Source organism: Chiroxiphia lanceolata, chromosome 3, assembly GCF_009829145.1.
Source record: "Chiroxiphia lanceolata isolate bChiLan1 chromosome 3, bChiLan1.pri, whole genome shotgun sequence".
Classification (NCBI taxonomy): Eukaryota; Metazoa; Chordata; class Aves; order Passeriformes; family Pipridae; genus Chiroxiphia; species Chiroxiphia lanceolata.
Genome location: NC_045639.1, coordinates 57,395,987 through 57,423,873, shown reverse-complemented (window position 1 = coordinate 57,423,873; position 27,887 = coordinate 57,395,987). Strand labels below are relative to the sequence as shown.

The following is a 27,887-nucleotide window of genomic DNA, read 5'->3' as shown; positions in this document are numbered from 1 at the left end:
GGAATAATGAGACTGTCTTTCCAGAAATCAGAAGCCATAGGCTGGTGTAAGATAGCAGTGACTGACAGATTTGCTCTCTGTAAAAATGCAGAGGAAAAGAGAGTTGTTCAGGATACGGAATGACACTAGCACAGGGCTATAATGTGGACCTCACATAATCTGAGGTTAGAAATGGGAAGGTTTCTAATCACAAGAGAAGTGCAGCCTTCCACTAAAAATAGCAGGCCAGTACACCATCTTTTTCTCACTATTTAAAGTTCTTGATCAGTATAGGAAAGGCACTTGGAACAGTTTTGATAAAGAATAGACTTTCCACATCCGTTCCTCCTGTAGACTGTTGTGTACTTAAAATGTTTAGAGTTCCCCCTTAAGCTGTGATGCACTTAAGGGGTTTTGGCTTAGCAAAGAACATTCTATGCCTGGCACTTCCAAAGAAAGTGCACAGACATGTTTTGCATTGTATACCTAAGCTTATTTGACTGGAAAATGAAGCTGCCACCTCCTGGACACGAGGTCATTAACTTCATTTTATTAACCCGACACTTTATGGATACTGATATTCACGTTAAGAGACGGTAAGAACAACTACTTGTTTGAGTTTGTGAAATTAACCCATGAACCACAAACACCACCAAGTTTCTACAACTGTAAGTTAAAAGATTTTTAATTAAGCCACCACATTTGAAAGGAGTGTCATATACATTAGTATCACTTCAAAGTAATTAATGACTATTTGCAATAGCTTTCTCTGGAACATCTTAATTGTGTAACACACTGGTTGTGCTTCTACCGCTCCCAGTACATTCAGAGCCAAGTTTATTTTACATCTGTGCTTTTTTGACAAGTTACAACGATGCTTATAAGAAAGCATACAAAAGACTGAAATTATGCTAAACCTGATTACCATACCATCCTCCCTCTCATTAGGAAAGGCGTCCATTTTCTTCCTTTTTTTTTTTACCTCCTTCTCAGCTTTAGCTGTACAAGAATTTTCCAGACTTGGGATTCTCTACTGTGTTTTGAATTCGATAGAAGTAATTACTGTCATTACTTATGATACAGGTAAGTCTACACAATATTCCCCAACAGCCAGTACTGTACAGAAAACGAAAAAAAAAAAAAATAAAGGGACACATTTGTCACAGAATTCTCTTGTTCAGAAAGAATCACAAATACACTTGATTGTATACTCCACAACTGAGCTCATAACACAGTTCTTAAGTCTGCAGACATTTATGCTCTGTAAAATTATAAAACACAGGCCTTGGAGGGACCTTCAGGAGTCACATGACTTTTCCAAAACATGATCACATTCAATATATAGTATTATCAAGTTAAAAAAGGTGTTACAAAATGGAAAGCTATAAAATGTATAGTACAAGAAATACTGGGCATTGTAAAATATTTGTTGTAAATTACTTTAGCTTTACAGTATGTTGGTTAATGCTTTTTAAGTTCTATTTTGTACATGTGCATGAATACACATACCCATACACTTACCCTCCCCTAAGTACTTGGTTCATGAGAGCAAGAAGTAACAGAGTAATACACAACCTTTGCTTTCCACCCTACCTGTATCCCCCTCAGTCTGTCTTTGCTAGAGCTGCTTCTCCCAAAGCTGGAGGAAGAGCTCACAAAATAAGCTTCTTCCTTCTTCCCCAGATGAAGAAAGCCCTGACAAAGATTATAGACCATAATTAAATTTGCTGTAAGCTGCTGCAGGTCCATGACCAACACAGACACAGCTCTGCTTTGCTGGAATACTTATTTGGAATTGCTGACTGCAGAAACACAAACTAGGAACCAGCCAGATTACTACGACACAGATGTCTGTATGTAGTTTGCATACATAAATTGCTCACAGCACTGCTTATCTATTTTTGCCTGTTACCCCTAGTGACTCATGAAATAGCCCCAAGTTTACGAAACTGAGGTACCTACAATGTTAGAAACTTTTGGAGGTTTTCAGATACCTTATGCTAAGATTTCCCTCCAAAGTACACTGATAATTAAAACACTGCAGTTTTAAAAAGGTAGACAAGTAGAACAGTTTACGTTTCTACTCAAAGATATTTTCTAGACCAGCATCCCTAAAATACCATGTAAAAATATACGTAGTTTTAACATCTGAAATTTTATTGATTGTCTCTATGACAATATATATTAAACACATATCTGTGACTCCATCACAAGTCCTGATGTGGCCACAAACCCACCAAAGTTACATTAGCCACTGTTACCCACCAGCTCCATGCTTTAGAGGATGTCTCTGTCTAACAGCATCAATTGGTGGAAAAAAAAATTTAATTTAATTTTCACCTTAATTCAAATAGGTTTTAATCAGTAACAGTACAGTAACAGAAACAAGAAAAGATTTTTAGGTGACAGGTGACCGTGACAGCCTCAGGGACGTTCCTTCCTTGGGACTGACTTTGATGGAAGAAAAACATTCTTTGGAAGGCTGCTTTTTTTCTAGGTCCATTTAACGCAATTTCATCAGAGATGAAAAAAAAATATCTTGCAGGACCCACTAATGGGTTGTTTAAAATCTATCCTCTTCCTTTCTACACTTGAAACACAACCATCTTTATTCATAAGCAAATGTTTGAATAATTAGCTGGGAGGGGAAGGAGCAAGTAAACCACCCAAACAGAATTGACATGAGAATACATAACTGAATACTTTAGGTAAGAGTTATTTGCTTAAAGATGCCAGTGTTTTTCCTAGTTTATTGCCAGGGATAGTAAGAAATAGTCTGGTGAAATAAGGTGGGTTTTTTCAGTCTCCTACAATCACATCGAATGTACATCATAGGTACTCCTCTGTTGTTTTGACAGTTGACTGTACTTGGACTTAATCTTTCAATTTAAGTATGGTGCTCTCTCTGGGGAGGAGTAGTAATAGGTAGGCTTGATGTTTCCTAGGACTTCATCTTCCCAGTTGGGGAGGCAGCAGAAGAAGAAAGCACAACCTATAACAACGACAGTGCTGGCCCAACCAAAGCCATAGGCCCAGCTGAACATATTATCTCCTGTCAGTGGAATATCTTCTGTGAATTTCACTGGGTAAATGACCAAGCCAATGATCTGGAATGCAGCTAGAATGAGAGAAAAAGAACAGCAGGAGTAAATTACAGTGAATGTATTACAGTTCCCACTAAGAAAAGGTACCTGGAGATAACTGCATATTTAAGATATGTAAGGACTAGCTTCAGTCCTGCAATCAAATCTGCATTCTTACAGAGGTATGTGACTTCTGGCCAAGGCAGATCCCCACGCCTATCTGATTGCAGCAGCTACAGCTGACATTGCCAGGTTGCTAAGGCACATATCTGCATGCCATGACCAGCCCTGTCCTACAGCAAGGTACAGTGAACCCTGCGGAGCCAGTTACCTCCCATAGTCCCGTTGTTCCTCCTCCCATCAGAAAGGTGGGAAGCGCCCAGGGCTCTCAGCTCCTAAGTCTTAGCATGTGACATGTGGGGTCAAAGGTGTTGGGTGTCCCTGTACAGTGCTTTTGGGAAAGTGCAAATTGACAAAACCCACTGGATAACTTCCCTAACCATTATTCTCTGAAATCAACCTTTCCTTGTTTCCCATGAAAATGAGTCATAAATGAGACTAAGACAGCTAATTTCATAAGGGAGGCTCCATCTAGCATGTTTTTCTGCTGATGCCTGTTCTACATCTCAAATAACCTTGTCTTTGTGCCCAGCCTTACCTACAACAAAGAGCAAGCCTCCAATTCCTCGCACAAAGTTGAAGCGGAGTATCTCGATCGAGAACGCGATGACTGCAAGAGCGAAACAGATGACCAGAATCACAAAGCCAACAAGGTATGTGGCAGCTGCTGCTCTCCCCCAGCCTTGAAGAGAAAACAAGGAAGATGTTATACACAGCAGTACACTGCTGTAGGTCATTGCATTTCTTTGGTTTTCTTTAATCATTTTTTATTGAAATCTTTTACTGTAAGAAGCATGTCCTTATTTCAAAGCAATACTGAATGCCTCCAAATCACACAGCTGCAGAGCAGAGAGGCATCATCATTGCTGGAGCAGCACAGAACTCCCTGTCCACTAACTTGTCTTGCTGAAAAGAGGGATATAGTGCAGCACATAATAGAGATAGCACCATCAAACTCTGTATCTGTAAGACCCACAGACACCAGAGCAGATAGGGCACACAGCTGCTGACAATGCACTTTATTGTTACAGCTCCTGTTCGATATGCAAGTTTACAAAACCACTTCCATACACAGGGAAGTGTGAAAGCAGACAAGAGGGTACCACCACAGTCAATAACTTCTGGGAAATAACAGTGCTGTGAGCATACAATTTCTTCCTGTTTTTTTATGACAACAATAGTGCACCTGTAGCAAAATTAGCAAGACCAAAAAGAAATAAATTTGGAATAGCTGAAAAGATGACAAAAAGAAAGGTCTTGAAGATAAATATCTATTCACAGCTAAAACATAGCAGGTGGAAGAGAAACAGCCAAATCTGAGTTAAAAGTTGAAGTCTTCTTTGAATCATTACTTGATGAAACATTACTGATGGAACAGGTTGGTGGAGATTCTCAGGATCAAGCTACTGCATGCTGGAGAGGCTCAGGCATGAAGCAAGTGGCCATATTCCAGCAGAGCAGCACTAGCACCCAGAACTCACACACCATAGGCCAGGGCCAAGGCAACAATGGTAAGAAAACCTCCTAGAAAAACAGCCAGCAGTTCCACTTTTGAAGTAACACAGACTTGCAAAGAGGCCTTCACAGACCCTGTCCACTTCAGAAACCAAGTAATTGAGGTGAGCCCAGTGCAAACAACTATAAGCAAAGGTGTTCCTGCCCTGGAGGCAGGATACCTGCCCACAAGGGCTAAACTATACTGGCTAGTGCTTTGTTTTCCAGTCAGCTGTCATCACAATTCAATTCCCACATCTACATAATGTGGGTTTCTACTTTCACACAGACAGAGGTAGGGCCAGATCCTGAGCTCCCTCTAATGTAGGAATAAAGATGGCAGTGAGATCTAGGTCAGAACATTTAAAAAAAAATCTCTTTCTTCAGAGCTGTCCATTCCAACACAGTTGAAGTGACTTTGGAGATATCTTGCTTTCATTGTGACTTCCATTCTTTCCGTGCAAAAAGTAAGCAGAAGAAGGAGGTAAAATAAATTTTTCCTAAAGAGTTATAATCCCCCACCTTAACTCATGTACTGTATTAGTTGCACAAATAGGGAGAAATAGTAATTTGCGACAGAGAATGCAGTAAAACTATCTCAGATACCTCCACTACATACATCAATTTGTCATCTGAAAGCAAAGCATTGTTTTACAGCTATTTTAATTAGATCAGTTTGAACCGGTTTCCTTCCCCTCTATTCCAGCAGCAAAAGTGAAATACAGCAGGTACCTGTCAGCCGAATTTCTGCCCAAAACTCCCAACCACCACCACTGCCACCTGAACACAATAAAGCTGACATAGAAAAGATAAGGAAAAGGGTTTTCTCTTCCCTCTCCCTTCTTGGAGCTACTCAAGACAGCAAAAACTTTTCAAATTGGTTCTCCTTCAGCTAGTTGTGCATGTTTCATACCCTTTGCCTAAGGGAATGCTGAGGGGGAAGGAAGGAGGGAGAGGGAGGGAGGGAGGACACCTGATGAGTGTCTGGAGATTAAAACTATGGCAGCAGTCTGATAAAATCTTTTCATACAAAATATTCTCATACGTACCTAACAGAGGCATTGAATATTGTCTCCACAATAGGATTTCTTCAGTGATAACTCATGTAAAGAGATATGAAACCATTACACATGGCCGTCCCAGGAAAACTGATTCAGACTAAATGATCTTGGAAAGCTACTTATCAATATTTACCATATTAAGAAAAAAAGTTCAACAAGTAGAACACTTAGTTACCATAGCATATTCCCTTTCAGATGCATTATGTATGCTGACAAGATATAGGAAGACAACTCTGGCATCTGTTTGATAAAACTTAGGCTGCAAACTCAAATACACCCACAGGTTAGACACCTTGAGGTTTGGTGCAACAAAAACACAACTGGAGGAGTACAAGCCAGAATGCCCACAGTGCTCTCTCTGCCATTTTTGCATCATCTGTGCTTACTTTACAAGCATAACGAGCTTTTGGATACAGGTCAGCCCCAGCTCTACTCAAAATGATTTATTTTCTTCTCTCTGGCAATCTGAAAATGACAACACATATGGCTGCGGGAGATACCTTATCAGGAAGATTAATATCAAGCTCAGCTTTGTTTTAGGTCTTCAGAAACAGGGCAACCGTAGGCACCATCATGATGAAATTCAGCAAGTTTTGTGCTCACATGTGACAGAGCTCGGTGCTGGCGATCCCATAAATTCCTCTCTTTCTCCTGCTGGATTATCTTTTCCAACAGCAGTTAACAGTAAGTTGATACTGACAAGACCTGGTAAGACTGAGATATATGTGCTAGCCACAGCACTCGATGCGTGTGCTCTGGGCTGGACTAGTGTAGTAGTCAGCCAGTGAACAACCAGCCTGCCATTTGATCCCCTGTGAGAATCAGAAAAAGAGCAGCAAAAAGCTCTAGACTTACATATACACACACAATGTAAGAAAAATCTCAAAAATTAACCATAAGTCTTCTAAAAAGTGACAGACAAGAGAGATTGGGATGGGAGCCTACATCTTTCCTGAGCACAGGGTGCAGCCCTGGCATGTTTCTTATCCACAGGAACTGTTGCTACCCCCACCAACATGGAGAGCCTTCAGCAGAGGGGCTGCTGCAGGGCTCAGACTGAAATTGCTGTTTCTGCATGCAGAATTCCCCTCATCCCCATACCTATCAAGTCAGGCTTTCCCAACTCCTTGTCCCTCTAAAGACTTCCGAGAGCTGGTTGAGTCCCCACAGGTACCCAGTTCTCCTGTCTGTCTGAAAGATCTTCCCCCTACAGCTCCCAGGAGGAAAGAGTGGAAGTTTACCATCTCACCATTTTCTACCTCAAGAGCTGGAGAGATCTGCTCACGCTCAGAGAAGGACAGATCAGCCCCAGTTTCTAGCTGGTTTGTGCTCAGAAGTACTTTGTAATCAGAAGATATTTAGCCAGGATTTAAGTTTTCCATAAAAATATAAAATTTTCAATTCCATTCATTTGGCAGAGAGAGTATTGTAGATATAAATATGATGTCTGTTTATGAAATCCACCAATAACATCACACTAATTAGGAGCTGCATAAAATGAAAGGCAGAAGGATAGGAAAGCAGAAAAATAGTTGGAGATACTAGTGTTCCCAGGTTGGCTTGGCCTCAAAGAATAATCAAGTTCTTTGCATCTAATCAGCAGAAAAGTATTTATCAATTAGGTGGTGTTGAAAGAACATTAAAAAAACAACTGTTCAGGAGCTGAAGGTCTATAATTATTAGGAAAGCTTAAGAGTTTTATTACATAGCACTACATTACACTAATGATTACTATGGAAAGGAACTAAGCTGCAAATGTTATCATGCAAATAACTAGGAGTGGTCAGGATTACTTAATGTAAATGATGAGCACCAGTAATATGATGAAATTAAAAGAAAGCAAGCAATAGGGCCTTAGCATTAGGTATATTTCCTGATTTCATTTGGTCATGCCTCAGCCTCATCAGGGAGAAGATGGAATCTCTACAGGCTAAAGTATTTAAATCTAGATTTCCTTCTAGAAAATAATAAAAGGGCTAGGAAAGTAGTCTAGCAGGGAGATGAACTTCTACAGGATTTGAAGTAACAAGATTTTCTCATCTTCATTTACTTATTTCCAAAAGCAGAAGCTAGTTTGTTAGCTTATGAAAAAATGGAATCTTAGGGTAGAAGTTTTTATCATGACATACATAGATGGGGCATGTTTTTACACTGTAGCTTTAATATTTTTTTGTATATAAATGGCAGTAGCAATTCTTGTTTGGCCTTGAGAGCCCATTACATAGAATGTCAAAAAATATCTGCATTTGTTAATGTAATAAAGGAGTAGTGGACTCCAAGCAAAAGAGCACTGTCAGTCCATTTTCTTGCTCAGATAATGCACAAACTTCCATGATAGCATGACTGGTGAAGGGAAGCTATGTGCATAACCACCACAAGACAGAAGAGCCCAGGATCAGAGGTTTGCTAGGAGGGCTGGTTGGAAATTCATACTGGGAATCACAACTGTTTTGGCTTTCAGAGTACAGGAAAAGCAAATGCTATAACATCAAATTATTAAAAACAAGCCCTCCGGTACAAACTTGGCGTAAGTCAGTTGGCTCTGCCAGGAGCTGAGGAGAGGCACAATCCTATATGTTTCCAACTTTTAAAGTCTCTGGGTTGTTAGCAGCGGAAGTGCACCTGCCCAGGAGCCAGCAAAGCGCACTGGCAGAGTCACAAGCCTCACCTGTTCACTGGGTTCTTTTACCAGGAAGTTGCAGTAAATGTTTTCTGGGTGTAGGTAGGGACACCAACTGCTACACCTTTCCCATTAGCATTTTCCAGGTGCCTGCACTTGGATGACACTATAAATGTTGTTAGTTTGTCTTGAACACATCCTGGCATCGTAAATCAGACAAAAGCATGCCTGAAAAGAGGTGTGCTGAAAAGATAAGTGTACATCTAACATTCCTCCTTTATTTACCTGGCCCCTCAGTGAAGTCGACACATGCACTCAGCTTCACCAATAATCTGCGGTATCAAAGTCCAGGCCTCTAGGGACACAGGTACAGCAGCACAGCTGCAGTGAAATATGATTCACAAAGGCTGGGCTCCCAATTCTAGGTTCCACCTTTTTTTTCCTTGCCTTTGTTGTTTTGGTGTTTGTTTGTTTGTCTGGTTTTTGGCACCTAGTATGGGTGTTTCCCTTTTTCTTCCTTGGCTGTTGTGTACTTAATGAACACCAACTGGCTGTTAGGAATATAAGAAAGAGTTAACCTAATGGGGTTACCTTTACTGCACACATACACACCCACTTTTACAGTGTTAATTCAAAGCAAAGTCGCTGGGATCAGCCATTCAGAACCAAGAGGATACAGCCACCCACAAATACTGCTCCTAAACGTACAGCCTCATCACTATAGAGACAATCGCCCTCTCCTAGGAACACATTGCAAATAATCCTTGTCACAGCTGATGGTTTACTGATATGTTTTAAACACCAAGCCAACAGTTTAATCCTGCAATGGTCTAGATTAAGTCATCTTGAGTCATATTCTAGTGCAGTACAACACCTCTGCACTGCAACATTTTGATAATACACAGATGCTGCCAGCCAGAGTACTTCCCAGACGCAAACTAGTACAGAACTCTAAACAAAATCCCTTCCCTGCCTCCCTACCAAATGACATCCTATTCTTCTTTTTCCCTTTCACTTCTTCCCTCTCATGTGGCATTTACAAATGTGTATTAAGAAGCAATGCAGTTTATGAGACACTCTTACTTGCAAATCTTTATTTGTCTGTTCTCGCCCCTTTCCCCTCATTTAAAATAAGCAACTCAGCTGTTTTTTCTCTTCCTTTTCTTAGTACACATGCCACAGCTCAATTAAGAAGTTGTCTAATAGAACTTTCTGTTAATGGAGATCCACTCTGAAGTCTCCATTTCATCAAGAGAGGTGGAGGATGTTTAGTGCTTAGCAGTTACGGTATGCAAAACACACGTTATGCATCTCAGTTAAGTTTAATTTTCCTTCAGCAGTGCTGTAAATGCCTGCTAGGCATTTTTTCCTTTGTAAATGCCCTCACCTATTTTGAGACTAATTGCATTAGCATAGGAAAAAAAGGAAACAAAATAAATCAAACCTGAACTCATGTGTTACATCCTGTCTCTAGATGTAAATACTGTTTTAGTAGACAGTGGTACTGATGTTATGAAAATTTGAAAAGAGGCAAATTGGTATAAGTGAGCCAAGGATTTAAATAAGTTTTGGGTTAAATAAGCTAGAGCTTAAATAAGCCAAGTCAAGGATACTATTCTTCTCTGTCAGCTTGTTAACTAGAAAAAACCAGCAGAACATTACTTTTGCCCCACAAGGGCTGACGCAAAGCACACACCCATCAGTACTCAGGGAAGTGAGAAGCAGTGTCACTACAGGAGAAAACAGATTTCAGCAGCTGTTCTGTGTTAACACTTTTTCCTTTTGCAATGCAAATTTCAGCAACTCTATCACCTTTTCTTCTCTGTCTAATGGGGGAGATGGACATATTTTTCTCACTAGCCAGATTTCTTCCACCTAGGTGAGGCCTGAAGTCATCACCTGGCCAAGAAACAAAACCACTTCTCTCACAGTATATTCAGGATTTAGCTTTCAAGCACAAGTGTTGCAATGAAAAGCTTCTGGAAGTCAGTCTGCCTTGCTCAGGCAGCAAGGGATCTGCGCAGGGAAGCAGTCCCAGCTCTCCCAGCTGAAACACACCCTTCCAGCTTCCCAGTCCCTAAAGAACCCTCATCCAGGATCTTAAGGCGGGTCTGCTTATTTGTCCAGAAATATTCTGGCTTAGGGAAAAGCAGATGTAATCAGACCCATGTGTTCTAGCAATAAAACAAGAAGTCCCCCCAAAGACCCAGAAACTGAGAGTGTGCAATAAGAATATTACGTTGTTGATGCCAGATACAGAAGCAGCTCAGCAAGTTAAAACAGAGGCGCAATTATCCCTGATTTAGGCCCCAGTGCAACAGAGAGGTATACAAAGGAAAGAGCATTTTTTTTTTCCTGCCTGCAAACTCACATCAGACCCTTTTAAGCTGCAGGTCAGGAGGCATTTTAATAGCTGCACTGCCTTGGCCAGCAGGGTTAAATTAAGGTGCTCTCTCCCTCAAAAGAGTCGGGGAAGGACCATTTTACTACTGTCCAGGTGTGGTTCTGCATAGGACACCTCCCGCGAAGGTTTGCACGCTCACCGTCTGACCAGGGAGGCCACCGGCACAGGGCGGGGCAGTTCACTGGTGCCAGGTAAGGCTGCTGGGACTGCAGCCTGCGGAGAGTTGAGGCTAAGCAAATTGACGAACTTGTAACCAGTTGGCTGTGTTACTTTGGCTGTAAAATAACTTTAGAAAAACCCAAAATATCAACACCCCGGTTTCTCAGTGTCGTACTGATGATAAAAAAAGATCACTCTGAAGCAGTCTAGACCCGTGTTCCTTTGCTGGTTTAAGCCTCAAAACAGCACGAGTACTGCTTCTGCGAAGGAAACTTCATCTCGGAAAGCAACTGCTCCACAACAGAGGTAGGAAGGGTCCATGGCCATGGCACCCACTGCCCCGGGTCCCTCGGAGGGCTTCTCACTCACCGTAGTCCATGAGGGATTCGCAGTTCCAGTTGAGGTCCTCCTCGCCCCGCGTGCAGCTCTCCCACAGCGACGCTTGCTGCACGTAGGGCTCCGACTCGGACTCCAGCCACCCCCGGCCCGCCAGGGCGATGATGCCCATGATGATGGCCAGGCCCAGCAGCAGTGGCAGGAGCCACCTGCACCTCCAGCAGGCGAGGCCGCACACCACCATCCTGCGCGGCCGGCGGGGCGCCCAGCGAGCCCGAGCGTCGCGGGTGGGGTGCGGCGGGGACGCTCCGCTGGGACGGGAGACTGGAGGCGCCCCGGTCCGAGCGGGGTTTTAAGGCGCCGGGGAGGAGGGAGTCCCACCCACATTCCTCTGACTAAGCCTGCCGCCGCCGGCGGGCCCCACCGGTGGGGCCGGCGGAGAGGAGTGGAGGGAAGGGGAGGGAACGCGAGGGAACGCGGGGCGAGCCCGCTCCCGCTCGGCCCCGGCTCCACGCCAGCCCCGAGAATCCCCGGCCCTTGGCTCGCCCTGCCTGAGCTCACCCTTTCACTTATCCTCTTGCTGTCTGCCACCCTCCCGCACCCGCATCCGCTCCTCCGTCGTGGCCCAGCCACCGCAAAGCGCAACCACAGAGAAAAAACTTTCCGTTCTCGGGGTTCCACGAGCCCTGCCGTTCCCCCAGGGACTGGAGCTCATCCTCCTCCTCTCTGTTCACTGGATGGACCGACCAGCATTACCCAACATTGATAATACCGATGGTGGCAGCCACTTCAGGCACAAAAAGCTTGTAGTAAGTTCCTGTGCACTTGAAAAAACACCTTAAAGAAAGATGTCATATGAGGATGGGAATGTGACTACTAAACTATCACTTGCCTCACATCAGGCTCAGCATTAAACAAATGCACATTTCCTAATGATCATCTAATCAATGTTTTATTGCAATTGTGCTCCAGCTTTCATGGGCACAGCCCAGCAGTGGTACTCAGGACCCATGCACCCTGACCTTTTCCCATTTGATGTCTGGAAATGCACCCCCAGATGCAAGATGACCAAAATGAAGGCTTCTCCATCACATGCCATGAATGAACACCCAAAATTTTGGTTATGAGAGAAGTGCTTCTCTACAATAAGATCTGTGGGTTTCATGGAGGATGAGGATGAGTTCTTATTGGATTGCATCAACTGGGATTTTGTCACAGCTATGTCACATATAATCAAACTGTCAATCAAATTTGTCAGTTCCTCAAAAGGTATTTAGGGGAGGTGTCCTGCAAGAAAGGATGGTCAACCTCATTTGAGTACTAATTACTGGCAAATATCAGGGAATAGATTGTGATGCTAAAAATCAGAACAATGGTATGATATCACTATAGACAAGTTGCAAAAATCTCAGACAGGTTACCTTAAACTATGTGGTGTTTGACCAGCCCTCTCAACATCCTTATGCTCATTCCCATTCTTCAGATTTCATTCCAAATTTGTAATAAAATAGAGCTCTAAATAAATTTTGCCAGAACTACTTGCAAGTCTCAGTCATCAGCACACAGTTTTTTCATAGAGAAGTAATGGCAGAACTGGGCACCATAATCATCTCTTTTGTCATTACAGCAGAACTTCATTTGCACAGTGCCAAGCAGTGATTTTCCAGCAGTCTTACTATCAGCACTCAAGTCACCTCAGCAGGAGATGCAGAAAGTACTTTCTTTAGCACAAAGAGTGTGAGCTGTCGGAAGAAGTGAGGTTAAAATTCATCCATTTTGCAAGAAGTAGAGAAGGAATGCACCACTCAGGAAAGTGCTCTCTTCATTACAAAGTCAAAAGTTAGGGAGTTCCCCCAGTTCAGACAGGAGCATAGAGCTGGCTCCCATTTTTGGTAATTGCATGACTTGGTTTCCCAAGGCTGTGCCTGCACCTGGAGTGCCTCAGTGCCCACATGTTTCAGTAGCGTAATGTCAAGCTCTGAGATGAGCGTCCAAGCCCACTTCTGGCATTCGTGGCTTGCATGGCCTATTCTGCTTCTCCCAGTGATCCCATGAAGAGAGAAATGCCATCTTCTCCTTTCTTTTTAAATACTTGGCTTTTAAACAACTAGGAAATCTAGCTGAAGTTAAAAGATAATATACCAAACATTTCATTATGTATGACTGGGGGTCTACGACACAGCCAATGAAGTTATCTGCCTTCAGTCCCAGTGAGTGATACTTGGATTTAGTAATGAGGAAATCTAGCAAACTAATAACCCAGTGCCTCATGCAGCAAAATAGGCAGCTCCAGTAACATATGTAGTTTTTCTCACCTCTGGGCTGTATAACCCACATCTTCACAGAGACCAGATGGTAGGAGTCAGCTCTGTGGGGCTGCAATGATACACACATGAAAAACATGTAGTGCTATGATCATGAGGAAAAGATGCCCTAATACATAACAAAACAAACAGGTTTGCTATAGTAAACACCAAACTCACCTGAACCTATCTGGGCATTCTGGATCAAGCTGCTTTGCCAAACGTACAATGTCTTCAGCCATAACACAGCTATGTGTTCTGTAGCTATGAAAATCTAGACACTTTCCCCAATTTTTTCTTTAACCACGGAAAAAAGAATCATAAGCTTCTTTCACCATCACTACCCTTACCTTCATGTATTTTATTATGTGAATAATAAAATAGTTTCATAATCTTCGTGGCTCTATAGAAATATTTTTCTCTGTAGTGTAATGAGGGATACGCCTCTCTGGTAGATGGTGCTTTATGTGGAGTAAATAATTTACTACTGCTGGCAATCATTTACCCAGCTATCGGAGAAAACCAAGTAGCCCTGAGTGAAGGTCAGAGATCAGCTCCAGCCCAGATGGGTATGGATGGGCTCTCACAGGCTTTGAAATGTGCCAGTGGGAATTTGCGGGCTGGTTGCCAAGAGTTCATTTTGGGGAGGAGGGGCAGAAGGGGGACACATGGTGGGTAGCACAGAGCCAAAAGCATCTCTGTGCTTTGCAGCAGGGAGTCACCTCAGGGCTGGGGTTTTATCCCACTATATTTTCTGGCCTTTTTACCTCTCAGCTAAACCATTAGGAAAAAAACCAATATCCAGAGACTGAATACCTGTTGTAAATCCAATTATTTTGTAATTCATGGGTGTTGTCCTTCAGCAGCGTCTTATGCTCACTTTCCTCAATGTCCAAGTGCCCCAATTCTACTTAATCTCTCTTCAGGCATCACAGCTATAATACCTAATTAGCATCACCTAAACAGGGTAGTCATTCAATCCATAAAACAGGATAGGGATGGGACGTACTTAGTGTAACCTGCAACAACCACTCCATCGGTGTTTCCAGATCAAACTTCAATTTCCTTGTGCGTGCTCAAAAGCTGCCATTATCTGAATTTATAAGAAAGAAATTTTTCTGACAAGCTTTTGTCAGTAGCCCTTGGTTGAACTCAGTTTACATTAGAGACTCATCTGGGGCTGGCATAGATGAAATAAGCTGGCTCCCTGCAATTGATGTGCTGTTGAGCCTGCTTTGAGAGCCTTGTGAAAATACTAGGGCAACAGTTTGGCCTGCAGAGGTGTGACTAACCCTTTCTCATTCCAGCAAGAGACACCTTGTGTGACTGCATCAGCCTAAGATGACCTAAAATCTTAGAAATAAAAGGATAGTAAAGAGTCCTCCTTCTGTGTACACAGTGCCTATAGTTGCCATACAGACTGTCGTAAGGCTGCACATGGGCTCACTAACTTCAGTTTTCTACATTTAGGTTTTGCAATGGACTCTCTACTGTTCTGGAGTGGCACTGGGTGAAATTCTGTTTCTATTAAAGGAAATGGCAGAATCCCAGGTAGCAGGGATTTTACCCCAGAACTCTCTAGGGGCCTCAGGCTCACTTAGATCATGCCCACACAATATCTAGGGTCTTCAGACAACTAAGGCCTATGGACTGGTTGCTGTAACTTTTCCTCCTTTACCTCATCCTCTCATTTGCATTTCCAAAATATAAAAAAGGAAAACATTAAATAAAGAACTGTGTCATCCTTGATATCCATAGTGATTTGGGGTTTGTCCATAAGTCTTTTTCCAATGTTGACCATCTTCATGTGTGATGTTAAAAAGTGCTAGCAATTGCCTGGCTAACACTGGAACTATTCCTGCAGGAACGTGGGCTTGGTGCAGCTTACGAACATTATTTCCTAGAGTTGCTATTACTTCTTTTTGAACCACCCCTACAAGAAAACCCAAGGTACAGTGTATACTTATTTACAAGGAGATGGAGGGTTTCACTGTTTTTTACTTTGTTTTCATTTAAGATGAACTTCTGTTTACTCCGAAGAATGGGAAAGACTTACTAATTCTTGCAGAGAGCATGCTTGTATCTATTCTGACATTATTCACATCTGATAAATCAAGAGATGTGACTTGTAAAAATATCATATTCGTGCAATATCAAATACGAAGTTGGAAATGGTTTTTCACACCTTTCTGAGTTCGGGTGTCAAGTCTGAAACTCTCCTTGAGACCTGAAATTTCTACTCCCATGACACTTTTTACAAGCGCCGCAGGTGTCCGGGGGCGGCGGGGTGTGGCCGGGGCTGGCGGTCTCTCCGCCGCCAGAGGGCAGGAGTCACCTCGGGAAAGCTTGGAAGTGGGGGGGTTGAGATCCCGGGAGGGCAGCGGCGGCCTCCCACCAGAATCCCCTCCCCGAAGAGGGGCTTATCGTGTCCCGGGACCCTCCGCCTGGCACCGTGGAGCCTCCCGAGTGGCTTGGCCAGGTTCGGCGGGGCCCTCTCAGCTGTCCTTGTTTCTCCTCCTGTCACAACGAGAAAATGGCTTTCCGGCTGCAATCGGCAAAAGCGTGGCCAGCAGGACTAGGGAAGTGATCGCTCACCTGTACTCAGCACTGGCGAGGCTACACTTCAAATCCTGTGGTCAGTTCTGGGCCCCTTACTGCAAGAAGGATATTCGGGTGCTAGAGTGGAGCATGTCCAGAGAAGAGCAATGGAACTGGTGTTAGATAACTGGGGTTCTATACATTTTACTCAGTATTTTTTACTCAGTACTCAATATATTATTGTAGAAGATCATCATCATTTTTGGTGATGCACAGCACAGGCAGCTCTTGTAAAACGATGTCTTGGTTCCCAGCAGTGGCATCAGGAGCTTTTGGGAAAAACTTGATCTCCAAATGCACATCCTGAAGCAGACATTTCATTGCACGGCTGCACATTAAAGCACCTGTTTAGCTTTTATAAATGACTCACCCAATAGCTCAGTCCACTGAGGCCTGATTTCTAAGAGACAGCCTGGTACTTAAGCACATGCTCGAATGAGGGATCACAACTCTAAATTAGCAGCACATTTGGACATGACACTGGATTAACACAGCATGCATGAACGTCAATACTTTGAGTCATTATTTTCAGGGGCAAATTGGGGGTGCTGTTTCTGACGCAATCTCTCCCAAGCTTTGTTCCACCAGGAGCTACCTCTGTTTTTCTCCCTGGCAATGACCCACTTTCCTCTATTATTTTGAAAAGCAATAGTTATAAATAGTTATAATTCTGAGTCTTCTCTCCCATCATGCTGGACAAATAGGAGAAATTTCCATCTATTTCTCCTGCTGCAAATGACTCAGTTTCTTCACATCAAGTTGATCACATTTGTAGAGTTAGCTTCCCCTTGCAGAAACAGTGCTGTACCTCTTAAATTTAAAAGCATGTCATTCTTGAGCACCTTGCTGTGAGAGAGAGTTGAGTGCAGAAAGATGAAAGAGGGCTTTGCAGAAGATCATATTGTAAATGCCTAAAAATATGGGAGAAGAAATAATTTTAAAACTGCAGACGGAGTTAACACGAATGTGCATGACCAAGATTAAGAGCATTAGGAAAGGGCTGAGAGAAGGAGGAGAGAGAACAGGGAAACGCTGCTTGGGTGTTGACAAGGGTACTGCAGGGAAGCGTTTTAGCTCATGAAGTGTTACAGTATCTACCTGTTTCCCTCAAGTGCTTGTGCGTTTATTCTGTATATACTTTTGTGCTTTATAGTAGTAAACACTGAGATACAAACACTGGATTGGATTCACGTAGAAAAGAGTGGAGATGAGGGATTTAATTTAAACACTGTCATCGATAAGAAGTAAGCACTGAAGATATGTGCTTACACAGAAAGAGAGAGATGGTAGGCAGGGGAAAAATATCCTCATCTGTTTGCTCCTCTCTTTGTCGTTTACACATCATACAGTAGATAGCAATTAAATTGAAATATAGTCTGTGGTATAGTATGATCAGTTGGAAAAGTGAGACCACAAGAGACTTTAATTGATCACACAATAACAGATGGGGTAATAAAACCTGGGACAATAAGGAATATTTGCGGAACAAATGAAAGATCAATTCCCCTTCTGTTGTAGGAGCAAGAAAACAGCCAAGTGTTAAAGAACAATCTAAAAGGCAAATTGATGAGGAAAAGAACATATGGCAGAGACGGAAACTGCTAAATACACACAGAGGAAAATGTATGTTTTTAAACTGTCTTTACAGCACGCTTGTTTCTAGTTTTTGCATGTTTGGGGTTTTTTTTGCTGCCATTTGTGAAGAAACAATTCCTTGGATCTCAGTATTGGAAAGCATGAAGAAAATAGGTACAAAATATAGGTTTAAAGTTTAAAGAAAAGCACAATAGGCAGAGGAAAGAGAAAAGGAGGCTTTACCATAGGTAATCTGAACAAAAATTCTACCAAGATTTTTTTTCCACACATGTTATTGTAAAAGAGATTATGCCATGTTTAGAAAATGAATGCAATTAGAAATGGATAGGAATCAGCTCTGTCTAGCCACTGACACTATACTTTTCAGTGCAGTATCTAAACAGCAACTCCGAGCAGAAGAAGCACATTAAACATGGAAAGTTTTGATAAACTACTGAAAGACTGGAATCCTTTTCAACTACTCAGAGTCTGTTTGTACAGTTTGATGAAGGGCAGGAGGAGTCCAGCAGGTGATATGAAGGGCCAGTGCAGAGATTCAGCCTAAAAGGGCAGCTCCAGGCATAGCCGGAGCTTACTCGTTCTCTGTGGGACATGCAGGGCCTCGTATGGCTGGCATCTCAGCAGCCCCAGATGGTTTTCAGTTCCTGGATGAGGCAGATGTGAGAAGGAGTGGTACCCAGGTCAGTGCTTGCTGCCATCCCCAGCCTGGAGCACTGAGAGCAGCCTGGATGCAGACAGTGGTCCTCATCCAGCAATGGCCACTCCAGTGCTGTCTGTGAGAAGCTCATTGCACATGCAGCACTGAGCAGCCTCACCCCCAACATGAGCAGGAAGGTTGCCTTTAAACATGTGCTGGAACTGCAGATTTCAAGGAGAACAGCAGTCCCTCTTGTTCCCTCACTCTGTTCCCAGCTTTTAGCTAGGAAAGTCCCACAGAGTTCACTGGGACTGTCCTATATTTAAAAGAAAGACCTGCCAGCTATCTGCCAGTTGCAAGGATGACAGAGGGTGACTGGGGTGTGGCTCACACATGGGCACTGCCCACTCGTGTAATGCGATACACAGCAGAGACATATAAACCTTCTCTGGGCCCCATAGCGGGATCTAGCTGTGTGCAATTCTTTGCAAGGTCAAAAATACAATTGAACAGAAGTGGAGTCAAACCCCTGGATTTAAAGCAACACCTTTTTTTCTATATTTCTATGTTTGTTCTAAACAAGCATTTGTTTTTCTTTATGCTGCATTTCCTCTTTGTCATAGTAGTGTGGAAAAGACAAGAAAATGAAATGGTGAAGTCCCTACCTATCCTACCTGCAGTCCCATTTGAATACATCATAGTCAATTTTGTCATTCATGCTAATATGAGAAGGACAACATGGAGACAATAGCAACACTGATGCTTATCTCCTGCATTGTGCATTGGGATATGCTGCAGAGCAGTGAGCTTTATTCTCAGCAAAGCTTTTTCTGAGTTATGACTCACACGGAGACCTGTTTTTCTGCTCCTCTCCCATCCACTGTAACAAACAAGAGACTTACAGATAAAAAAATTAATAACCAGCTACTATTATCAACTAAAATTCAATAAAGACATGTAATGTATTGCTGCACCTCCTGAATACCGGCACATTGGGATCCTAAATCCAACATCACACTTGTGCAATGACCTGTGCCCTGTCCCCTCCCACTCTGAAGCCTCAGTTGAAGCTCTCCTATTTCAGACCCTCTTCTCATTTGCAGTCATTTATCTATAGCAGCAGGCCAGCAAAGAAGGGAGGTTCCTGAGGACTCTACAGCCAAGAAAGAGAAGGTGGAGATGTTGGGAGGAAGAGATGAAAAGGTCAGAGGAGGCAAACAGTAGGATAATGCAAAAGTAAGCCTGGGCAGTGGGTGAGAGCCTGCTGACAGCAGCTTTGTCACTTTAAGATCTTTGCAACCATGTAGGTAGGGTTTGGGGTTGTAAGGGTTTCACTTTTCTCTTTTTTAAGGGTAGGTACATTTGTGTGCATCAGCTCGGTTAAAGGCAAACAGATGGAACAGTGAGCCAGTGTTTATCTGAGGTTGGTGGAGAGTCCTCTTCCTCCTACCCACAGTAGCAAAGTTGAGCCTGAGATATTTCAGAGCCTGAACTTGTGGGACTAGCAAACTTCCACCATCCAGTGACCTTTGACAAAGTGAGTTAACGTAGGAGGCACCTGCATGTCTGGATGGGAGGGGATATTTGCTCTGAGCCTGCTTTGTCTACTCTGCATTTCATCATTTTGCCAGCTTAATGAAGGGGCAAAATCTTGACATAATTGTAAAGTCTTGAGTACCTGAAAGTAGGGACTGTCTTTATAAGGTTCACCAAAAAAAAGGACAATGGTGTCTGTTTCAGATAGCCAGGCACAACCAGAATTGAAACAGTAATGAGCGCTCACGTATGACACATTAGGATAAAATCAGGATGCAGAGCCAAGTGACTTAATCTTCTATGAAAATATTTTTATTTGGAATCCTTTAAAAAGCTGCTGTAAATTCATTCTTTTGGCTGAACTGACATAACCACCTTAAAAGGCGGCAACAGCTTCTTGAGTGTTAGGCTTTGGGGGTCATCCTTTTTAAACACTTAGCAGTTTCCTCCCATCCAGTCATTTTATGTTATTTGGGGGTTTTTTTGCAGGGAAGGAAGATATTTTTTGGTGTGCTAATACTGCAACAGTGAAGCTCTTCCCTCAGGCTGGTTTTATTTTGTGGACATCTGAAACATTTGGGATCAGATTACATACTGGCAAGTAGGACAATGGCATTGCCATAATGAGCTGGAGACTAATTTATAGGCTTTGCAGATGTGAATGCATTAGTATGCAAATCATGAGCAGCCCCTGCCTATAAATAAAAGAACTTACCTTGCCAAGAGATGGCTGTTCCCAAAAATATAATGAGTGTTATAAATTATAAGCAATTGTCAGATTTCAGCTTCCTTTGTATTCTTGCTTGTGCTTCTCTAAGGGAACATTTAAAGACAAAATGTATAATACAATGCATGGCACAGGAAGTTACAATCTTTGCTGCCCAGTGCTATTATCACATTTTGCCAACTGCCACTCCTTCATTTGTTAGAAAAACAGCCAGTCAGACTTGTCAGCAGCTTTGAATAATATGTTCCTACATGGTAGTACTCTGAAAAGGAAGGATGAACTGTGGTGAATGCACTGAACTGTGGCTCAGGAGAAGTTTTCTGTTTACAGCTCTGCCTAAGACACAGCTCTTCCTCAGACTTTGTGTGTAGCCTTTGGCAAATCTTTTAAGTAGCCCATGCCATCTCTTCTTTAGTTAAGAAATAAGCAACATTAAGGTTTGTTTTACCTGTGTTTTCTGTTCAGATAATGTTTTGGGATAAAGCCTGACTTTACTGTAGAGGCTTGTATGTGTTGGCACACACTAGGCATTCCTGGCAGCAGAAATAACAGCAGAAATAGCTTCTGAAGTTACAGCTTCAGAAGATATTTAGGAATTAGCTCAAATCCAATGGGAGCAAAAATCTAAGGTTTGGGTTTTTTCTTTTGGAACTGGATGAGAAGAACTCAATGAGACTGCACTTAATTATGTGATTTGCTTTATCAAGTCATGAGCTCATGCAGGGCTCTCTATGACTTTGCCAGCTTCCTACCATTCCCTACCTCCCCCAAACACCTTTTAATGACAGAAGAGCAGAAACAGCAAAAATGAGGAATTCCTAAAAGTTTTGACAGAACAAATTGCCTTGTGGAGGAGAGAATCCTAAAGTATCATCTTCCACCCCTAGAGGAGAAGCTCTACGCTGAGCTAAGAGAGAACCTCAGAACTGTTAAATTTTGCTGTTCATAGAGCTACTAGTTTCTCCCTAAAGTTGTATTCTTCAGGGTTGATTCCAGTGGAAGAAAAATCCTTCTCAAAGTAAAATAGGCTTGCTGGAGAGAAAGGTCACTGGCAGCTTTGCTTATTTTATGGACAAGTTACAACAAGCTAAGCCTTTGCCATCTGCTCTGCCTGCAACTGTAAATGGAAAAAACCCCACACCAACCAAACAAAAAGAACAAATCACAAGAGCACCAAGGAGATAAAAGTGGTTTAACTGCCTATATATGCTCCGCCAACAATGCAGCTTGCACTGAAGATGTTGTTTCTCATAGTTGAGACACAAGTCCCAAGGAAAACAGTTCACACATAATACAGTAAATTTCCTGCTGAGGTGAAGTTTTCTTGAAGCAGACCTGACTCCACCAGACTATTCAGCTGTACTTCTATGAATTTATGTGATCTTTATGTAAAGACTGTCCTAAGTAATTTTTTTATATTGTTTGCATCTCAGGTAGTAAGGTACAATGGGGTGTGAATTATTGGAGGGATAATGCCCCTGGGGGGGGGAATGCATGAGGCAATAAATGGCTTTTGCAGGTAGCTAAACACCACAGCAAGGCCGTGAGGTATCTGAGAAGCACAGAAGCGCTCATTGAAAATATTGTCCCGATGCCATGTTCAACAAAGAAAAAGTTAAACAAACACAAATGTGAAGATTGTGGATTTCTGGCCATGTGAGAATTTGGGAAATCTATGCAGCTAGTTTTCTAGAGAAACACCATAAGAAAGCATTGAGATGAATAGATTAATGGGGAAAATTATTAGAAGGGGTGAAAAAAGTGATGAGATTCAGCACATGCATGTGGCAATAAAGACGCATCATCCATGGGAAGCGTATATTTTGCACTCAGTGATAAATCTGCACATTGACATGCAGCTTGTTGTATGGTTTCTTGCTGCACTGTTAAGCACAAAGTAAAAACACATGAACCATCCATACAATGTATCATAAATCACTGTGATGCACATTTAAGGGTTTTCCCTTAAGAAATTAAACTATAATCAAATGTATTGCATTTATCTGTGGAATGTAAATTCCTGTAGAAATGGATTCATTGTGAGCATAATCAGGAAAGATCTTTAATGAAAAGATTTACAAGGTGTATATCTATTCTTTGAATTTCTCTTTAAGTTACTTAAGTTAATAAAATTGGATTGACATCCAGGCATTTGATTTTTTCCTTGGATTATGAAAAAGGAGACTTTGAATTGTAGTGTATATATGTACTTCAGTTTAAAAAAATTAGGCTTACCTCTTCTGCTGGTTTAACTCTGTTGGACCATCTTCTTTGACATTGAAGGACCTGTATCAGGTCACAGTCTTGCAAATATCCACAGTGGCTAACCTCAATATACAGGAACAGCCTTTAAGAAGGAAGGAAGAGAATACAGGAATTGCTGCTGCCCTCCTCAGAGGGTCAAGTACATGCATATACACTGAAGTACCCAACAACTGCATGCAATATATGAGGTATGTTAACTTGTGTAACATAAGGTGTATCTTCATTCTGTGGCCAATAACAGTAAATTAGCTGACAATATTTTGCACAAGGCTGAATGGAAACAAATGGAATTTCAGAGTTCAATTAAAAATATATAATTATTTATACTCATATACTTCATATTTATAAATCCTTAAGCAACATGACTAAATCCTTTTATTCTGATATCTACATTGCTATTTATTAATGAGTCAGTGATGCTCTGTTCTTTTGCACCATAAAGATCAGCTTACCCTTGGCATGAGCAATATTGGACTAATTTGTTCCCAAATGAAGAAATTATTCAAGTTAGACCCTTGGTATTTAATAAGATAATGTTTTCAAATTCCACGAAGATCAAAAAAGGCACACTAAATTAAATGAGCGATTTTCTCATTGCTAATGATGTGTGGCTACATAAAATCAATATTGTCTCTCTAATATATATATTGCTTATGAAGTTGGCTGGCATTACAGGTGGGACTACATCAAGGTGACCTGGCAAATGTCACAGTACAATCTCATTTTCACTCACTTTGCCAAATACTAACTAGGGCTGAAATCTTCCATCTGGATAGGAGCAGGGGTGATTGCTTTGCATTTTGACCAAATTAGTTTCACTATTTGTAGACAAAAGAGAGGAGATAATGTTTTGCCAATGTTAACACAATCTGATAAACTTTCTTTGGAAATATGTACTGTCCCTGTTTGCTGTCATGAAGAATTAAAACAAAATGTAAGAGTGGCTTATGTATCAGAGTTATGCTTTTGGCTGCAGTGTTGAAAACTTGTCCAAGTCTGTACACATTTCAGAAAATAAGCCCACATATGTTCAGTAAGGTAACTAGTTTTTATCAGTTCTTACAGATCAGATGTGAGAAAGCAGACTGTAAAAGTAAAGAGCTATGGTAGAAAAGCTGCTCTCTTTCCATATCAGTGAGACCCGAAATCACACAGTTCTGCTGCTTGCAATTGTGTCAATAAAACATGAGGAAAAAGAGTTGCATAGGACCAATCAGTACCACTGAAATCAGTGAGGCTTACAGTAGTACAGAAAGCAAGAGTACTACTAGGCATATTTAACATCAAGCCAACAAAATATATTCACACTGCATCCCTAAAAATAGTCATTGTTCTTTAAAGGACCATAATTTTAACAATCTCCCAAAATCTTCAATCTGTTTTTTTTTCTGTCTGCTTACCCCATAATACATTGAAGGAGTCCAGTTTGACTACTAGAAACCAGATGGACCTTGGTTATTAGATAGCTTTTTGCCAGAGGATTTTCATTTATAGACAGTATATTTGATCTGGAAGCTACTGAAATCTAAACACAGAACTCTGCAATGCCATTCTTCGAAATCTCTTTTCAAAAAACACATTGGGAAACACTGTCTTTCTGCTAGACTTTCCATTTAATGCAAGAGCAATTTTCAAAAGGCTTAAAAACCCATGCATTTGGGTAGTGATGCTCTCCCTCAGGCCTACAAGGCTCACATGACTATTGATGTGGTGAGAGCTTTTCTGTGGTTCAATATCCACTTAGCACCGGATTTTCGGATCATGACTTAGAGGCAATTACTGTCTTCTCCTAAAAAGATGGAAGCTGAATGCTATACTCCCTCTGATTATATATCCAGAAAGTATATGCCAGTAGCAATCTGAGCATTGATTGAGTGTTGATTAATACTAGTAGTGGAATATAAAAGGACATCACTCAATGTGCAAGTTCATCAGTCAGTTTATAGCAAACTGGTCTCTCAAAGAACATTCGAAGAAAGCTTCCAAGCATGTGACTATACCATAGGTCTACTTACAGGTCAAATTTACTGCTAATTTGCAATTTAAGTGTCAAATTCAGGAACCAACTCCTGTGCCAAGTCAGATGACAGAGGGACATGTATAAGTAATTGATAGTCTTTTCCAACCTAATTGATTCTGTGATTCTGTGATACCTTTGAGATGAAAAATAGTGTCTGCAAGGATAAGAGCAAATGGGGAGTAACAGATTCTTACTCCCTTTGTAAGAGCTTTTGGAGATTGGGACTTACTTGCCTTGAAATAAGTTCCCACTTATTATTGTGAGGAAAAGGCTACTAAATAGGAACCAAACTATGTTCTGCAGCTAACTAGCTCTCTTAATTCAGAATATTTTATCTTTTAAGTCTTCTAAGTTGTTTTTTAATGTTGGCAAAGTAAGCACCATTGACTAACAGAGTCAAACTACATGTCAGTTTGTGGGAAGCATGGAGAACAAAAAGGAGGGTTTTTTCCCCTTGTGTTTAGTCTTTATATGAATGCATAAAAATAAGGCTCTGAGTTGAAAGTTACCACCATTGTATTGTAAAGCCAAGACTATTACCCTGAAACCAAGGGATTCATTTAAGATTGATCTATCAGTGGCAGAACAGAATCTACAAATTAACACTATTAAACTTCTAATTAACTTGTCTCTTTGTGTTACTCTTTACTTGGCACTATACTTAACAAATTCAGGGATTTTTCAGAGAGCAGTCATACATTAAATTTTGTAATAGTGCATGAAAATGTATTTATCTATTTCAAAAAGAGCATAGTAGATTGAAAACTTATACAGTTCTTAGCTTTTCTAGGAGTATTTCTAGTACTTCAACCCATGTATTTATATGCTTAACGCCAAACAGGCTATGCAAATCACAATTTATTTTCTGGCCAGTAGAGATGTGTTTAGTTAGACCTTGCTGACCTTTCTTGACTTTCTAACACAAGCCTCTGACAGCTGTAGATGACATGATCTCATTATTTCCTCATAATGAGACACCTTTTTCTCAGTCAAAGGCCACAGCAGATTTCAAAGCAGGTTATGGACACAAATATGTATAATGCATTTGTAACTTTCATGACCTACATTTCATACAGCTACATGATGAGTTATTGGTTCAGTCACTTTTCAGACAGCTTCACAGAATTTGAGTTTGAGCATTTTGCATATTCCAAATGCATAATTGCCAGATGATACAATCCTGACTTTTGTGTTCAGCTTTTGAATGGACTGCTGTTTTCTTTCCATAGATCAAGACTAGAGGAATCCTCTGGATCACAGGGAGAAAAGTGGGACACAAGGAGTCCTCTGAAGTTTAGTTTTCTGACTGACTTAGAACTCTAGTGATATTAATCTTAACTCCACAGTTACTTGTAATTTTCTTGCCCCTTGAAGCCTTGTCAATAGAATCTGATAGAAGAAAGAGAGTTTTACAGTTCAAATCTTCAGGCTACCTTTTCCCATGTACTCAGTCTTCTTCACAAACTCTTGTATTGCAAGATAAAGAAGAACTGGAATTAGTGCAGAGAAGGGCAATCAGTATAATCAAAGGTCATTTAGGAAGAAAGATTAAATAGCATAGTCCATTGTAGACTGGAATAAAAACAGTTGAGGGAGGACACACTCAATGTATAAAGAGTCATGAATTGCGGGGAGAAAATAAGGAATGCTTATGCAATGCTTCTCACAGCACATAAGGTAGGTAGCATCAAAAACCCAAGAAAAAGAAGCTAAAACTCTACAAAAAAGTATTTTCTTTTGTTTGCATGGAACTCAGCTGTGGAACTTACTGCCACAGGATGGCTGTGCAGGTCAAAAGCATAAAAAGATTCAAAAGGAATTAGATACAATCCCAGAAGAAAAATCTTTCAGGTATTACTGAATACATGAAGATAAAACCACTGTCTCAGGAAGTACCTAGTCTGCAAATTAATAGAGACATGGAGAGTTTACCAGAGGAAGGGGCATTATATTTTTTCTACCTTTTCTTTAAGAATGTCCACCTAACTTCTGTCAGAAATATATTACCAGGTAAAAAGAACTTTGATCTGACACAGAATAGCTGTTCTGTGTTCCTGATACCTTCATCAACTGCCTTTGCAACTCTTCAGGGAGATGAGAAGATTATGGTAAATTGAAGGCAGTTATGGGGATTTTTGCTTTTCATCTGTCTTTGCAGAATGTATATCTCAACAAGGCCAGAAGCTCTTGTCTTGTATTTCTACCCTGACTTGGATCTCAAGACTTTGCATTTGCTTCAACTGTTCTTTACAGAATAAATGATGTGAGGCTGTATGGAAAAGACAGTTCTGAATATATGCTAGGTTTATTCAAAGATCCCACTTCAGAGGGTTTTTTCCCTAACTCTGTAATCCCTGCACTCAGCAGCACCCATGCTCAATGTGCTTTGCAGTGCTTTGTCTTTGCTCAGAAAGGTCATGCTGTGGAGGATGCAGAAAGCAGCACCAGCTCAGGAAGGATTTCACTGAGCCCTCAGATAGCCTCTGGTAATTCACTGTGTAGTGACTTGTGGAAACAAACCCCCAAACTCACAAAGATTATTGAAGCAGGTATGTTTATTTACAGAGCTGGGTGCACGAGGAGTAGCCTCGCCAAAACATTTGTTCAGCCCTTTTTATGTGATACAATGTTACATATGCATTAGTTGTGTTACATATGCATTAGCTGTATCAGCAAATTCCTGAAAATTGGGAGAGGAAATCATTAACATACATCACACCTCCAACTCCACCTCAGAACGCCCCTTGGGGGTCTTCATTTGGGGGTCTTTTGGATGAAGTAATAGTCTTCCTCGGCTCTGACCTTTTCAACTTTGCAAGGAATGTGGTGCTGGCAATGGCCACTCACCTCAAAACCAGTTTCATCTTGACTCCTTCTCTCGGAGTCCCCCTTTATCAATCTACAAGGTCCCTCTCAAAGCTCCTTATCACAACTCCAAGGCCTCTGCTT

The 27,887-nt window shown here is 41.5% G+C and overlaps 1 protein-coding gene across 1 annotated transcript; it reads right to left on the bottom strand.

The window, feature by feature from the left end:
- Window positions 1-648: 648 nt before the first annotated feature.
- On the bottom strand, window positions 649-11,608 carry PERP (p53 apoptosis effector related to PMP22). Its single transcript, XM_032684057.1, has 3 exons — window positions 11,290-11,608; window positions 3,721-3,864; window positions 649-3,097 (listed from the first exon to the last, which is right to left on the bottom strand). The coding sequence occupies exons 1-3, from the start codon at window positions 11,498-11,500 to the stop codon at window positions 2,862-2,864; spliced, it is 591 nt and encodes a 196-aa protein (XP_032539948.1). The 5' UTR covers window positions 11,501-11,608; the 3' UTR covers window positions 649-2,861.
- Between the last annotated feature and the right edge of the window lie 16,279 nt (window positions 11,609-27,887).